At 41.6% G+C, this 17,708-nt stretch overlaps 2 protein-coding genes across 2 annotated transcripts; both read left to right on the top strand.

The window, feature by feature from the left end:
* Positions 1–8,496: 8,496 nt before the first annotated feature.
* On the top strand, positions 8,497–11,675 carry LOC143535648 (protein PLASTID TRANSCRIPTIONALLY ACTIVE 16, chloroplastic-like). Its single transcript, XM_077029854.1, has 4 exons — positions 8,497–8,526; positions 10,121–10,189; positions 10,330–10,388; positions 10,986–11,675. The coding sequence occupies exons 1-4, from the start codon at positions 8,497–8,499 to the stop codon at positions 11,515–11,517; spliced, it is 690 nt and encodes a 229-aa protein (XP_076885969.1). The 3' UTR covers positions 11,518–11,675.
* A 1,295-nt stretch (positions 11,676–12,970) lies between these two features.
* LOC143535647 (uncharacterized) lies at positions 12,971–17,699 on the top strand. The gene is made up of 8 exons (XM_077029853.1): positions 12,971–13,381; positions 13,752–14,306; positions 16,210–16,296; positions 16,420–16,509; positions 16,586–16,690; positions 16,765–16,941; positions 17,054–17,163; positions 17,511–17,699. The coding sequence occupies exons 1-8, from the start codon at positions 12,983–12,985 to the stop codon at positions 17,584–17,586; spliced, it is 1,599 nt and encodes a 532-aa protein (XP_076885968.1). The 5' UTR covers positions 12,971–12,982; the 3' UTR covers positions 17,587–17,699.
* The last annotated feature ends 9 nt before the right edge of the window (positions 17,700–17,708 follow it).

Below are 17,708 nucleotides of genomic sequence, written 5' to 3'. Positions count from 1 at the left end.
GAGGGAGGAATTAATCCTTTACCTTTCCGCCACAGATAGAGCAACCGGGGCAGTCCTGCTAGTAGAGCGAAAAGGCATCCAGATGCCTATTTACTATGTTAGCCGTGTCCTAACAAACGTAGAAACCCGGTACTCTACCCTGGAAAAATTAGTCTTAGCACTTGTACAGGCTTCACGCAGGCTAAGACGATATTTCCAAGGTCACCCAATCACCGTTCTCACCAACTTCAAACTTGCACACGTTCTAGGCAAACCCGAGTTGTCGGGACGCCTAGCCAAATGGGCAATAGAATTGGGAGAATACGGGATAAAGTACAAGCCGAGACCAGCCATAAAAGGCCAGGTCTTGGCCGACTTTATTGCAGAAGTCCCCGCTTCGCGGGAGAAAGAGTGCCAGGAGGAGGCTCAACCCTCCCCAGCACAGGACATCAATGATGTCTGGCGACTCTACACTGATGGAGCTGCCAGCAACGAGGGTTCAGGCGCAGGGTTGAAACTAACCAACCCAGCAGGCCAAGAATACACTTACGCTATTCGACTGGATTTTCCAAGTACGAATAACGAAGCGGAGTATGAAGCATTCTTGGCCGGGCTGAGAATTGCGCGTAAGATGGGAGTGAAAAACTTGGAAGCCCACGTGGATTCCATGTTAGTAGCTAACCAAATAAACGGGACGTACACGGCCGTGAATGACACAATGGCCCTGTACCTCGCACAAGCAAAAACCCTTATGCGCGATTTTAATGATTGTAAAGTCATACACGTCAAGCGTAGCGAAAACAAATCTGCGGATGCGTTAAGCAAGCTTGCATCATTAGCCTTCACCCACTTGGGAAAGGATATCCGCATTGAGCTCCTTGGAGCACCATCAGTCCCGCACAAGGAAATCTGTGTCATCCAAACCGGCACAGAAACGTGGATGACACCAATAATAAATTACCTTGCAGCGGGTATACTACCAGAGTAAAAAACACAGGCTAGAAAAATACGTTGTAAAGCGCTGAACTATCAACTCATCGATGACACCCTTTACAGATGTAACTTTCTTGGCCCACTCCTAAGATGCGTGGACAACCAAGATGCTTGCTACCTCCTAAGGGAAGTACACGAGGGCATCTGTGGAGTACACGCAGGTCCACGCGCTGTTGTAGCTAAACTAAACAACGCGAGATACTTTTGGCCGGGGATGCATACGGATGCACTGGCATACATCAGAAAGTGTAGGTCTTGCCAGTTCTACGCACCCAACACGCATCGCCCGAAGAATGAACTTGTTCCAGTCACCTCTTCATGGCCATTTCAGAAGTGGGCCATCGATGTGACATGCCCATTTCCCACAGCAGCAGGAAACGTTCAGTTCCTAGTGGTAGCCATCGACTACTTCACCAAGTGGATAGAAGCAAAACCCTTAGCCCAAACAACCGCAAAACATATTAAAAAATTTATTTGGGAATTTATTATTTGTCGTTTTGGACTTCCACAGACTTTGGTGAGCGATAAAGGCACCAACTTTGCTAACAAGAAGCTACAAAAGTGGCTGGAAGAACTTCAAATCACCCACACCTTTACCTCAGTGGCACACCCGCAGGGTAACGGTGAGGTGGAAAGAGCAAATAAGAGCATCGTCAACGGCATAAAGAAAAGACTCTTGGAACACAGATCCGGCTGGGTGGACGAAGTTCCACACGTCCTTTGGGCAAACAGAACGCTGAAAAAGGTCAGTACGGAAGAAACCCCGTTCAGCATCACTTATGGCACTGAAGCCATGGTCCCAGTCGAAATTGGTTTACCCTCACCAAGGGTCTTGATTCAGCCAGAAGACAATGATGCGGAAAGACGGTTAGACCTTATGCTAACCGAGGAACTCAGAGACTTAGCCGCAGCGCGTGAAGAAAACTACAAGCGGCAAATGCAAAAGTACTACAACACGCGGGTAAAACTCTGTAACTTCAATGTAGGAGACTACATATTGCGTAACAACGAGGCTTCAAACCAAGAGCGCCCAGGAAAGCTGGCACCGGTCTGGGAAGGACCATACATTATCAAAGAAGTTTTGGGAAAGGGCGCATACCGGCTCGAAAGGCTCGATGGCACTCCCATCCCAAGAACATGGAACGGAGCTCAATTACGCAAATGTTACATGTAGATCAATTCCAAACTTGTAAAGAAAAGGCCTAGAGCCACTTCTAATGGAAATGATTCTCCTTTATCACATTTTGTTGATAGCCTTACCTTTATACTTATGAACTTCCCACACTGATGCCGGTATTCACCGCATAAATATGGGAAGAAGTAAGTCGTTGCGTGTGGAAGGCGGCAAAACCCGCATAAACACATAAAACGGTAAAAATTTCTAAGGAAAATATAAGGAAAACCTTCACGCAGGTTAGTTATAGGTGAAGTTTGGTCATCCCACTAAATGAAAGTGACGGTCCTACCCGCACAATCATGATAGAGGAAACTGAACACTAACCTATTGACAACCGCGCGTCGAAAGGTTAACTTATTCAAAATACTTAGAAAATTTCTAAGGAAAAGATGAGGAAAACCTCCACGCAGGTCAGATATAACTAAAGTTTAGCCATCCTACTAAGTGAAAGTGACGGTCTTACCCGCAAAAACACGAAAGAGGAAGCAAAACTTTAACTTATTATCTGCCACGTTGAAAAGTTAACTTATCCAAGTACTCAACAAATTGCTAAGTTAAACCAAAATATGCGTGAAATAAACAAGGCAAGGCATTAACAAATAATCTTTATTCCATCAAAATTCAAATATTACAAGAATTGCCGGGCACATACCCGCATACAAGACTATAAATCTATACAAAAATAAAAATCTACTCTAACGGTGGAAAGGGATCTAAAGGATCAAGCTTCAGGACCTCTCCCACTTGGACCCGCACCATCAGTAGAGTGTGGCGGTTCAAGGAAAGCCTTGAGAAGAGTTAGCCCATCATCAGCAGCAGCAATCTCGTTCACCTTCTCCACCACCGGATGCGGGAAGGCAGCATACTGATTCACTGCTTGGTCATAAGCAGCTTCAGTATCCACATCATAAAGAGGGAAGTTGGAAGGCGGGATGCCTTGTTCAACAAACCCTAGACCAAGCAGGAAGCCAGCCTTTTCCCCATCCTCATGAGAAGCGTTGAGGGCTGCGCTCATCGCATCGTCATATGATGTGTTCGTGAAACCCGATGCACAACCTACAAAACAGAAGTATATTAAAAACTCTTCTAAGTGTAAGGAAAAGCATAAAGAAATTGTGAAACTGCGCATACATGAGACAACGCTTCTCGAAGAATCCATTCCTTGGTAACCAGAGCCTCCTGGAGGGCAGCTTGAGCTTCATTACGGGCGCGTTCGGCTTCGTTCTTCGTAAGGTTGGCAAGCAACACATCTTTAGCTGTAGCCTCTTCGACGCCCTTTAGCTTACGCTCAGTGTGGTCAAGCACGCCCCTTTGGTCCAAGATCTCTTGGAGCTTCTTGGCGTCTTCCATGGCCAAGGCATCATGAGCCTGTTGGAGCCTCTCTAGTTTGGCTTTAAGTTCCTCATTCTCGAGGCGTAGAGGCTCAGCAACAGCTTCAGCCTTGGTGGCCCTCTCAGTTGTATTCCGTGCAGTTCCTTTAGCCAACCGAAGCTCTTCGTTAACAGCTTCGGTAGCCTTGGAACGGGCCTCGAGTCGGGCCTGAACTTCAACCTCGAGGGCCTTGAAGGCCTTCTCCTTTTCCGCAGCAACGTCGGCAAGCTTCTTGTTCTCCTCCCGGATGGCCCGCGCCTGAGCCACTTCCAGGCTACGCGCCGTCTTTAACTTGTCGTTTTCACGACAAAGTAGCTCGACGCGCGGCTGCATCCGGGCAAGGAGGATTCGGAGCTCGTTGGACAGCCTACCCTCCTGGTAGCTGGCCATGGCTTCCCCCAGCGCACCGCTTGGGGCGGCGTGGCGCGCCCATTCGACGCACTCCTCAGCAGTTCGGAGGGTCGTTCCCCGGCGGATATTCCACCGATGAGCGTATACCTCGTTGGAATCACGGACTGCAATAAAACAAAAAACAGTTAAGAGAGAGAAATGATAAAAGGGATATAGGCCAAAATAACCCTACGCACCTGTAGGGTCGACAACAGGCCGATAGCCACCAAACCCATCACCTGAACCTAAGGGATATCCATCCAAAAGGTCAGGGAGACGGGAAGGAGGCGAGGATTGGCTAGACGCCCCAACACCAAACATACCTGAAGGACCGGCCGTAGTCGCCGGCGCCGGAGGAGGTATGGTGGAGGCCGCCGCGGTGGAAACCAACGGAGGTGAACTCACCGGAGGTGAACTCACAACCGTGGCCGTGGCGGCGGAAGAACCCGCAAGAGAAACCACCGCCGGCTCAGTGAAGGATTCTGTGAAAATGGCACTGACAGCCGGCGGGGGTGATGTTGCAGTTGGAACAGTTGGCTCAACGGGATGAGCAACTGAACCAATACTGCTAACAGGCGTAGCCGCCTGGGTCATCGCCTCGGGTAGGTTGACTAAACCTACCTTCATGGGTCCAGAGCTGCTCCCTCCCGCTCCACTCTGGAACGCGGTAGCATCCACGCCTGCACGAAGACAAGATATATAAGTATAATGGCGGAAAGATATGCAGTTAAGATAAAAGAAGTTTATACTTACGAGTCCTCTTGAGCTTGAAGGTGCGAACAGGCGGGGACGAACCCGATGGAGCCGGCCTCTTCACGCCGGTCACCGTCGCTGTACTGGGCTGCCCGGAGGTGACAGCCGTCTCAACCTCCGGAACAGTGGTCTCACCACCACCAGGGTTCCCCGCCGCCTCTTCACTCTCGGTCTCCGACTCAGACCGGTTCCCCTGATCAGCAGTTGAGGCGACCTTCGCCTTGCCCTTCCCGCCAGTAGCCTTCTTCTTCCGCGCGAGGAAAGGACCATCTGCGGATTCCTCATCAGAAGATGACAAGATTAGAGGAATTCCAGCAGAGGTTTGAGCATTGAGAGGGCGAGGGTTAAATAATCTTTTACCTAGCCGCGTGGCGCTCAGTATCTCGTGGCCTGGCGGGTAGGCCTCCACAAACCGATCCGCCGTCTGTTCAAGTATGGGCAACTCGTTCTCGTCAAGAGCACGAGTACCCAGCCGAGCGGGACCACCAGCCTCCCGCGGATGCAGGAGCGATCGCAAGTCATTCCCCTTTGAAATAAAAAGAGAAAGTTAGAAGAAACCTTAAATCAGCAAAGAAGACGGAGCATACCGTAAGGGATAAAGTTCAAACCGTATTCGAGGACGATGGGAATCTGTGGCGCCTCTGCCCCAGCATCCTTCCACACCCGGCTCATCCCGAGCATCACCATACCGGACTCCACAAAGCGGTAAACCGGAGTCTGGATCAGGGAAATCTTGGAGAACCATTCCGCCTCCTGGTAGTTGGAGGCGTGAAGGCTGGGGAGTGCTCTCCTGTTCTTGAATGTCATCGCTATGGGGACGACACGGGCAGAGATGTAAAAGAACTCCCGCTTCCAAGACCGAAGACTGCGCTCGGTAGCGCAGATCTTCAAACCCTTGATCCGGGTAACCAGGGTGTACCAGCCTTGGATGCACCTCAGGAGTAGAAGGTCATCAGGCGGTCGACATGGGGCTCCACGCCAAGAATGAGGCACACCCATTCAAAATGGCGGATCTTGGCGATCGCCATTGGGTGTACCTCCGTCAGGTGTACACCGTGTCTCTCCAAAACACGGTATACAAACTTCGTCAATGGGAACTTGAGATTCCCATAGACGAAGAAGGCAGCGTATACCCCTATTCTGCCCTTGGGGGCATCATACACTGTCTGGTGAGGCTCAGGAAACTCATGCTCGAACGGCTCGAGTATGAACTTCCTGAAGATGTACTGATAAAGCTCGGTGGTAAGAGCGCACTGGCTTTCGCCAGCAGTGCTCTTATCATCCTTATCAGACGTAGACGTCGGATTCTCGACGTACACGTCAGACTCCTCGGCGGTAGCTTCTGGATCGTGAGTAGAAGACATGTTTTGGAGGTAAAGAAGAACGATTTCAGGAGAATGCTCGACAGAAAGTTAGAGTATTCGCCGGAAATCGTTTAGAAGAAGAAGAGAGAAGTGAAAGTGTGGATTAAGATGAACCTTCTCCCCCTTTATATACTCATCGCAATGAATGCGATGAATTTAATGAGAGAAAAACGAAGGTGCAATGAAACTATGACACGTGGAAAAAGCAAGCTGGCAACAGCTGTTGACAGGACGCGCGCCGTAAAATCCGCACCCACGCGCCCGAAAAATCGCGCCCACGCGCCTGAAAAAGCGTCTGGAATGACCATATACTGTCACGTCGTCATAACTTCCTGCACGTCCTGAAACTGTCAGAAGAAACCGTCGGACACTAACGTCCCTTCAACAGTTTGGACTGTTCTTATCCTTTCACCAACTCTTCGAATTTCAAAGAAATTCAAAAAGATTCAAAGATTCAAAAATAAGAGGGAATATACCCCCTTACCTTGGTATCCAAGAAACCGTAAGACAAGTGCGGGTACAGTGTCAAGGCGAAACCCTTCACATACCTAGCACCTACAGGGAATTGAAGCCGATAATACCTTGGAAGTAAAGAAACTATAAGACGAGTGCGGGTACAGTGTCAAGACGAAACCCTTCACATACCTAGCATCTGTAGGGAATTGAAGCCAAGAATACATTGTAAGTAAAGAAACTATAAGACGAGTGCGGGTACAGTGTCAAGGCGAAACCCTTCACATACTTAGCACTTGCAGGGAATTGAAACCAAGAAGGATCTTCTGGAGCGTGCTTGCGGAAAGAGAAATAGCACCTCCGCATAGCGGGAACGTTGAGAACTACCTTGTTTGAAACTTCAAAGCGGAATTGGTGGTTTAACATAACTGATCACTATGTCCGAAACTACCAAAATCTCGTGAAGAATCTATGCAAGTGAAACTCAACGCTCCCGATGTGCGAAGGGGTTAAACACCTACCCGCATCACAACCAAAGATCAGGCAGAAAAGTCGGGAATTTCTGCGAGTGACATTAGGAAAACCGTGGGAAGAATCCCCACGGAAAACCTTAAAACTAAAAACCCTTTTCAAAACCCCTTGCTTAAGTCCAAAAGTTCACCTCACTTATTAACAATTCATGAGAAGAACATTGGACTGGGGGGACTTGAAGAGGTAGGTCCCAGCAGAGCCCAGTTGGACCCGCAAGACTCACCTTGAAGAGGGACGTCTGCGCAAGGACCAACTGGTCCCGCAGGACCCACCATGCTCAGAGATGAAGACCTTACGCGCAGTACGCCAGCTGTTCCCGCAGGAAAAGCCTCCCAATGGTGAAGTACCCCGCCTGTTCCCGCAGCTGCGGATACAAGCCATCAGGGAAGGCTACCCGCACTAATAGTAAGGCTACACGCACAAGGCACTAAATAATTCAGTGTCACCTGAAGGAATGAGCAAGGCGGGAATACTCCCGCCCAAATGAGCCAGTCCGTACGCTTCTGGAAGGTCTTTTGTACTATACCTGCCAAGGTATGGACAAAATAGACAAGATCTGACCAGAGCAGCCCATGAACCTATCACAGGGTGACAGCTCATCGACAACAGTACGAGGAGGAGCACGCTCTAGTACAAAATGTCACTATCAGCCGCTGCCTACTCACCAACCCTTGTCGTGGCACGTACATAGCCTGCGGTTGGTGGAAAAGGAACAGTACACAGCCGGCGGAAAAGGAATAGTACATAGCTGGCGGAAAAGGAACAGTACACAGCCGGCCTTGTCACTATCAGCCGCTGCCTACCCACCAACCAGCATGGCACGTGCGTAGCCCACAGTTGGTAGAAAAGGAATATTATACAGCTGGCTGTACCTGCTTGGAAACCTACCTTCGGCTATAAATACTCCAACACCTTGGAACGGTATCATCATCTTACCTTCACTAGCTATTTCTCTCAATATACACTTATATTCAGAGCAATCTAGTCTGATTCTCAAGCCGGAGGGTGGTCACAAGGAGGAACCCCCCCCCCCCCTTCTCAGTGACGAGCTCACGGTGTCTGTTTTGCAGGTCATCTGAAGAACATCCATCCTTGCCGGACCTAACCCTCGTGGGAAACATTACTTAGCCCCCAGATTATCCGTAATCTGCCCAGGGTCACTTAGTGTTTCTTCACTGTTGCTCCTAGATTATTTGAAATTCTTCGAATTGAATATCCTTACGGTTGTTGGAGAAAAAGTTTTATCAAAGTCAAAGTACAAATTCATTTTTTTTCTGACTTATTTGGTTTTACAACGAATCGAATTTTGAATGTTTGAATTAATCTAATCGAATTTCGAGTTTTGAAATTTTCGAACTCATATTAGATTAAAAAGTTTGATTCGAATTTGGATACAATTCGAAATTCGATTTGAATTCAGCCATTATAGTCATGTTTGCGAAACTTTTACAAACCTGAAATTTTTTAACATAAAAAAGCATAAGCATGAGACAATTTACCGATTTAGGACATCAGGTTTGGATGTAATTGCATTGTAAGTATTTATGTATTTATAATAAAGTTAATGTGACAAATTGAAAATGAATATGGACCATTGGAGTATAAACTCGGAGCACCGGCTCAGGCTTATACGAAATGGGATGCACAAACGGCGGTGGGTCTAGGAACCAGTGTACCGTGGGTCATGCGCAAACAAGATGATGCCCATGATCCTGTTGTATTCTTCTTGCATTAACAGAAGAGTCTAAGCTTCATGTTGAAGAGGTATGTAGAATATGATGGCTTATGTAGGAGCGAGAAAATGGGCGGGCCTGGCACTGGGTTAAAGTATCCACTTCACGTTATCTTGGATTTATAGCCTTCAACTTACGTGTGTGCATTTTGTGGCTTGTGTAATGTAATATACTAATCATGATATTTTAAGAAAGGCATTGATGGAAAATAAGTGCATTAATATAGTTATAAAAAGGTAATGTATTACTACATTTCTATTTTCTAACATGTGAAACGAAGACTCACGTTAGTAGGTTTGGGAAATTTTTGAAGACTATATATTCCTTGAATAATAATTTCAAATGTATAAATATTTTTCAAGCCTTAACCAAGTTGAACCACATAGGACCGACTGGAACGGTAGTTAGGTGATGGTTGATGGATGGTGGCTGGATGCTTAGGGTGGTGGCAGTGGTGGCGGAATGGTGGTGATGGGTGGGGGATGGAGGTTGAGGACTGTGGCGGCAGTAGATGATAGAGGTTGAAGATAGCGTGTCGTGTGTGTGCATCGCTAATCTTTTATCATGATTTTTATTTTTATTCTAAATGAGACTCACATGATATTTATTAATGATTTATGTATTTATTTTTTATACCGAGGGTAGTTTGGTAATTTTTATTTGGACTTAACTGAAAAATTTAACGACGTTAGATGCTAAGGACCGCCCATATTATGAGAAGACAACTATAGGGCCCAAATGTGAATAGCTTTCTAATCCTCGGGATCAATTGTGTAGTTATTAGCCGCAAGCGTGCAAAAACTATAAACCACAAGGATCAACCATGTAGTTGCTCCAAATTTACTCATCAACATTAAATTTTCTTTATAAATGGTGAAAAATGTTTCTCCAAATTTACTCATCAACATTAACTTTTATCTCTCATTCACTCACAACTACTTATAACTTCTCCAAACAATATAGTGAACCGGTGAACCCAGTGACAACATTACCGAGGAACTGTTGTGAATGCCCTTATATATGTTGCAAAAAGATATGGAATTAAGTGTTCGGAACTTCCTTGCATATTCTATAACATCAAAATATTTAAATGTTGAATTTTTTTTTCTAACGGTAACTTAATAAAAAATGAAGATATATTTATATTTGTCTTTTTCGTAACGGCTAGTTTTCCCCTGTAAAACACTTGTATTTACTTCTAACAGTCACATCCAGCTATCACATCTTCTTTCCAATCTCTCATTCTTACCTTTTCTGTACAATTCGATGATTAGATATACAGAAACATTTTAGGAAACCATTAAAATAATTGAGGTTTTTATGAATTTGAGTCTGATTTTTTATATCTGATTGGATTATGATATTGAAAATTGTAGGTAACAAAGTCCCAGATTGCATCCTTGGTGGCAGGGGTTTTCTCCAACACAGAAGTAGCTGAAAATAAGGTAATTAACTTTTTGCTGTTAGAACTTAGAAAAGCTTAAAATAATTGAGTTACTTCTTTATACATTATTATTATTATTATTATTATTATTATTATTATTATTATTTATGCAACAAATGTTATTATTTTTTTCTTTATTAGGTTGTGGAACTTTCTACAAGTCCAGAGGCAACTGCAAGGCCTGTGAGTGAACTTTTCAGGTAATATGTGAAAATTAATTTATGTTAGAAGTGAAAATTTCGACCCGTTTGCTAATGAATATTTATCTCAAATGGGTCAAACTGAAAAAAAATCAATAGAAATGGAACTAGGGGTGTAAATGAGCCGATTCGAGCCAGGTTGGGCTCAGACTTGAGCTCGAACTTAAACTGGCTGGCTTGGCTTGGCTCGGCTCGTTTATTTTAACGAGCTGAAAATTTGAGCTCGAGCTCGGCTAATAAACATTTGGGTTTGAACGAGAGAGTTGAGCGATCTATTGAGCGAGCCACGAGCCGAGCCAACCATGGCTTGGGCTCAACTCGTTTATGGATCGAGTCGGCTCAGCTTGTTTACAAACAAGCTTTTTTCGAGCCAGCTGTGAGCTTTTTGAACAACCCTAAATGAAACGAGTCAAAACAAAAAAAAATCAATAAAAATGAAACGGGCCAAATGATTTGAAGTTTTGAACGTTACGCCCTGTTTAATCAAAATGTAAATTCTAAATAATGTTATTCAAAATAATATTTTGTACACTTGGCCCATTCCAATCTGTATAAAATTTATATATTCTAACCCGTTACCCGACCTGTCCATTTTAGCGCGATTCCCGTGGACGTTAGGCGAGAAGCTTATTTAGACGCGATTGCAAAGGCAGAAGCCGTTAAAGCAGCTGAAGCCGCAGCAGCCAAGAAAGAGGTTGAAAAACCGGACCCAACTGAGGACTTCCAAGAACAGGCCCAAAAGTCCTTCACAAACCTCGTGGCCCGATTTAAAACCGCCACCAGCAAAATCACAGAGAAACCCGAATCTGAGCCCGAGCCCACAACCGAAGACGGGCCGCGCCCAGATGGTGCACCCGGGTTAGCCTTGTCATGGGGAAAACTAAGCTCGGGGTTTGCATCAGCGGTTAAAAACAACTCGATTGAGCTACCAAAGGTCCAGATTGCAACGGTTAGGGGTCAAGCCAAGGCCCGAACCCTGCAACCCAAGCCTGCTGTGGTCAAGAAACCCACAGCAGCTAAAAAGGCGGCACCACCCGTGCAGCAGCCCAAACCGAAAGAGTCGAAAGCAGAAGTAAGGAAGATTTTCGGGGGCGTGTTTCAGCAAGAAACCATTTATGTTGATGATTGATTAATAGTAGTAATGTTTTTATGTTCATATGTGAATTGTAGTTGAATTCTTGATGCTTGAATGCTGGTTTGATCGGCTCGAGCATCGACTTATTTTCACGTGTATCTGAATTTCGTATATTTTTTCCGAGTTGCTATATAATTTATTCGGGTTTAAAAGTTTGTGTTTGTTTATAAAAGTTCATGGTCATGTCAACCCGAGCACAACATGGTTTATTATGCCGTTTACATATGAGTGCCTAAAACATGATTATCTTCATATCTTGTTTCTATGGTGTTTCGGGTCGTGTAAGAAACATTAATATGGTTACATAAGGGCATCTCTCTCTATATATTACGCACAATAATATTAGTTTTGATACCTTCTAAATATGATAATTTGTGTTTTGGTGAATAATAATAATAATACCTTCTAAATAATAATAATAATAATAATAATAATAATAATAGTTTGAGTTGGTAACCTTTTCATGATGTAACTCGGTATGTTAAATCATTTCATTTGTATTTACACTTAAAAGAAAAGTATCAAAACAACACTTAAGGACTTCATTTGAATGCCACTAAAGCATGACCACACGCATTCATCGTCCGTTAAAGCATTGAAAGTGGCATAAAGATATGGTGAATCCATGATATAGAATTATACAAGAGGGCAGTGATTTAATAAAAAAAAAATCTAAATATTAAACTATGAAAGCACATAAATTCTTGTATATTGCTTGGTTGCAAGATAAAGAAGAGAAATAGTGAAACAGTCATATATTTACGTAATCGTTTTATACAGTATATCATAGTTAAAATAACATGTATAAATGTTTTTGTGCTTAATTGAGTGCCCTTCAATGAATATAACATTTTTAAAAAACCTTGTGAACATTTTTTATGTGTTGTAGTTGTATCTTATAGTTCAAGTAATAAGCATAAATATTGTTCACGTGGCTAGAAAAAAGATTTGAAGAACAAGCATGGCACAGCATTCAAATTCACAATCAACATTTTGAGGTTGATAAAAAGAATTTCCTTGAAGATCAATTTCATTTGTTCAGTCCTCTACAATCAAAATGCTTATACAAATCCATAAAAAATTAAGAACTATGAGAATAGGCAAATCTATGATCATGATCTTATTATCCTTCTTTATAATCTTGATGTTAATCTTGATCTTTTCTACCAATCCTTGTTCTCAAACAACCCAAATCCTATTACCCAGTTTTAATCTCAATTACTTCAAGAACACCCATAACACCCTCTACTCAAATCAAGAAGTTGCGCCTACCAACATTTCCCATATCGTATTCAGCATCACAGGTGCAGTTAAAACTTGGCCCAAGAGGAAACACTACGTAGAATCTTGGTGGCGCCCAAATGGAACCACCCGCGGCTTCCTTTTTCTAGATCAAGCCCCCATCCAACTCCTCCCCTGGCCTCCAACTTCACCACGTGTATACATAGCTAATGAGACCATGAGCCAAAAAGGTGTCCCTTACACCATTAGGATCGCGAGGATGATTAAAGAGACTTTCAAAGCGGATAACGAAGGTGTGAGGTGGTACGTGATGGGGGATGATGACACTGTTTTCTTTTTGGAGAATTTGGTGGATGTGTTGAGGAAATATGATCATAATGGTTATTACTATGTTGGTATGAATGCAGAAAGTATAATATCTAATACTCAATTTTCATTTGGGATGGGATTTGGTGGTGCTGGATTTGCTTTTAGTTACCCTCTTGCTAACATTTTGGCCAAGAATTTAGATGTGTGTTTAAAGAGGTACAAAGATCTTCATGGGAGTGATTATATCTTGCAATCCTGTGTGGCTGATTTAGGCGTTTCAGTTACTCATGTAAAGGGTTTTCATCAGGTAAATTCATCACATTTTTCTGTTTTACATGAGTAAAAATGAGCAAAGCAGAGCATGAGCTCGCTTAAGCTCACGTGCGGGTAGTTTAGAGCTTTATTTCTAAAGCTCAAGTTCCACCCATGAATGGTTTTTTAAACTTGAGCTTGGTTCAGGCTCAAATCATTTGCTAGTACTAATTATTTTTACTATTTTTATTTATCTATATTTATAACTACTTTTATACATATTTAAAACTATTACACTTATTGATAACATAATATGTAGTATGTAATTATTATATATAATCATAGTCTTATATATAAATTATTATTATGTAAAATGTATATCTAATATATTTAAAAATATATAAATAATAGTCTTATTTGGGCAGATTGATCTACATGGGGACATATCAGGTCTTTTATCAGCACACCCACAGGCACCTTTGGTCTCCCTCCACCATCTTGACATGGTTGAGCCGCTCTTCCCCGGCATGGACCGCCCTCAGTCACTTAACCATTTGATGAAACCCGCAAAAGTCGACCAGTCAAGGCTCTTCCAACAAAGCATCTGCTACAACCATCCCAAAAACTGGAGTGTCTCTTTATCGTGGGGATACTCGGTCCATATTTATGAAAAAACCATGCTGCCGAGCCTCTTACAGGTACCAATACAGATGTTTGCAGAATGGCGAGCAGGAGCCCGGCCCGCTTTCATGTTGAATACCAGGGGTCTAAGCAAGAATCCTTGTGACATTCCTCATTATTTTTACTTAGATTCTGTAGATGAATATCCGGGTGACGAGGGGAAGCAAAGGCAGGTGGTGGTGACGAGCTATGTTCGGAGGTTTCCACGGCGGCAACCACCTTGCGTGCCAGGCGGGAATTATTCGGTGAATTATGTCGAGAAGATTCTCGTGATCTCACCGGCGACACGACTTGAAACAGTAAGCCCGGTTAAATGCAATGTTTTGCTTTCAGCCAGTCATTTAACCCTTCACAATTCACACTGCTTGTTCACTGGTTGAACTGGTAGGAGTAGTTAAACCATAGGAATTTATAATCAAATTTTAAAAAATAAAAATTTACACATTGCATAAAATTTAAATAGTATAATGTTTAATTTATATTTAAAAGAGTATCTTGTTTTTCAAAAAGAAATAAAATAGTGAAGAGATTTTTTTAGATTGTTGGAAAAATAATTTTATTTTATGTGCAAGAGATGATGTTCCTGAGTTCAAAACTAATAACCTATATAAAAAATTTATATTTAAAAGAATATCTTGTTTTCAAAAAGAAATAAAATAGTGAAGAGATTTTTTAGATTGTTGGAAAAATAATTTTATTTTATGTGCAAGAGATGATGTTCCTGAGTTCAAAACTAATAACCTATATAAAAAATTTATATTTAAAAGAATATCTTGTTTTCAAAAAGAAATAAAATAGTGAAGAGATTTTTTAGATTGTTGGAAAAATAATTTTATTTTATGTGCAAGAGATGATGTTCCTGAGTTCAAAACTAATAACCTATATAAAAAATTTATATTTAAAAGAATATCTTGTTTTCAAAAAGAAATAAAATAGTGAAGAGATTTTTTAGATTGTTGGAAAAATAATTTTATTTTATGTGCAAGAGATGATGTTCCTGAGTTCAAAACTAATAACCTATATAAAAAATTTATATTTAAAAGAATATCTTGTTTTCAAAAAGAAATAAAATAGCGAAGAGATTTTTTAGATTGTTGGAAAAATAATTTTATTTTATGTGCAAGAGATGATGTTCCCTGTGGCGGACCCAGGATTTTTTTTCAATGGGGTCCCAATTTTTTCGGTTTACAAAATTTTTCGGGTCGGTCGTTATTCGGGTCGGGTCGAGGCGAGGAACATAATAAAACACGGAACTATGGTGTCATTGGAAACGAGTAAGTAGAAAGAATCTAAATTAGAAACTAGATGAAACATACACTTTTAATTCATACCCGAAAAACATGAACGTAATCTATATATATGGTCTTACATAATTGACCAAAACATGAAAAATAACTCTAACACAAATAAATGATTAATTATAATATACATACACAAGGTAAATAATAAAAGAATATACAAAATCCATGTTAACATTATATATGTTGCATAGTGATAATGACTATATGAGAGAAATTAACAAAAAGCACAAATACCTGACTGAATAACTAAGACTAGGATATTAAAAAAACAACAAAAAAGGAGTATGGTGGGGCTTGAACCTACAACCTCTCACAAGTAAAACGAGGGACTTTCCACTATACCAGTTCAATCCTAATAGTATGGGTTCCAAGTATTAATTTTTATGGGGTCCTTACAAAATTTAATATACCGTCTCTAAGTAATTTTTAAAAAACATCGGTGTCCCGGGACCCCGATCGGACCTATGTGGGTCCGCCCCTGCACCCCAAGAACTTAGATAGCTATAGAAACTGGTTTCATTGATCAAGCAACTTATAGAGAACCCTATATTAAAATAGAATCACTAGAAGCAAAACAATGAAGATAATAGCTTACCTTGTTAGGTACTTAGGTTTCCTCATTTGCCTCAGGAACCTCTGTATTATGAGATTATAATCTCATGAATTTATAGACAATTTGAGAAGACATTAGGCAGGAATAGAAGTCTCATATGTCACTGTGTCTAAATCCATTTATCAAAAAAAAAAAAGCAATAACAAAATCCTTATAAAGTAACCTCACTAATTTTATCACTGTTATATTTTTATTTACTTTTTATAGCTTTAGAATAATTTCACATCTTCAATACGTTTTTTTTTTGCAGCACTAGTTTTATCTGTCTGGAAACCCATATTGTAATAGTATTCCAGTTTACTGTTAACTTTTTCTACTTCTGAATATTTCCTATTCACTGCAGGAAGTTCTGAAAGAGGCGCCCAGTTCACAGTGGTAAGCAGAAAAAAATATATATATCTCCTAGTAGTTTTAAAACCAAGGGTTATAGTTTTCATTACCAGTCGGACTGTATTATAAGTTTTATAACTGTTATGAACTGTAAACTGATGATCTTAGGAAGACAAGGAGAGACTTGAGAAGCAGTTGCATGATATGGCAGTAGCTGTTGAGAGATTAGAGAGCAGCAGACAAAAGCTACTGTCGGAGGTTCACATTTTAATTTATTATGTAAAACTATCAACATCATTGCTTGAAACATAATTTCTATTTTTTTGGTGTGCAGATTGATTCCCAATCTTCTGAAATAGAAAGACTCTTTGAAGAGAATTCTAGCCTATCAACAGCTTATCAAGAGGCAACTGGCATGGTCACACTCTGGGAAAATCAGGTAAAATGCTTAAGTTTAATGTTCTAAACCAAACATAAACCACATCACTTAACATGCCTTATGGATCTATTCAGGTAAAAGATTGTCTGAAGCAAAATGAGGAGCTTCGTATCATGTTAGATAAATTAAGAACAGAACAAGCTAGTATATCCACCATCAATGATCATGAGCGTCAAAAACGTAATTTGGAATTAAATAACGGAGCGAGTGAGATTTCTCAGGCTTACACCGCCGAAGTTATATCACTAAAGGTTAGGCATATAGTCTTCTCAAAACTTATCTGATATTTCTCTTTTTATGCGCATATGTCTATATTTTGCATAAAACCTCTAAATGATTGAAATAATATGGTCATGGATGCAGGGTCAACTAGCTAAAGAACAAAGCAAGGCTGAGACACTGTCTGCAGAGGTTTTGCAGCTCACGGTTCAGCTCCAACAGTCGGTTCAAGCCTACAACGGTCTTGCTCGCCTGTACGGTTATCTCTTTGTGCTTGTTATTTCGCTGAGGTGGTGATTCTGACCCGTTCTGGATAAACGGGTCAACCTAGGTTATGCTTTGCCTCTTAACGGGTCACCCATGACCCCATATTCATTAAGCTATCTAGAACATTTAATTTTAAAATTTTGATCATCACTGTGACAATATTTGTTTAAAAAATAAATTATTCTAAATCCAAGAGGAGAATACCAAACGGGCTTGTTGGTCGGTCTTATCCAAACCATACTAAAAGTCACCCGTTACACTAACCACCCATTTGTCGTTTATGTTATTTCCTTTACCATTACAATCGTTTCTAACTGTAGTTCATTAATTGCAGCTACAAACCCGTGTTAAGGAACATTGAGAACAATTTACTCAAAATGAAGCAAGACGGATCTTTGACAGTGCAGTAAAAACCAGGAAAGCTTTTGCTCAACACATGCTAGCAAACCATACTTAAAGGATAATATAATCTGTATTGTTTTATTTATACTGGTTAAACCAAATTTACAGTATTTACTAGTTTGCCATCTTT

The sequence above is a fragment of the Bidens hawaiensis genome, unplaced genomic scaffold, assembly GCF_021521415.1.
Source record: "Bidens hawaiensis isolate Kalapana, Puna unplaced genomic scaffold, B.hawaiensis_p1.1 tig00010570_1, whole genome shotgun sequence".
Classification (NCBI taxonomy): domain Eukaryota; kingdom Viridiplantae; phylum Streptophyta; class Magnoliopsida; order Asterales; family Asteraceae; genus Bidens; species Bidens hawaiensis.
Note: the sequence above shows the minus strand (reverse complement) of the source record. Positions and strands in the feature narration are given on the sequence as shown.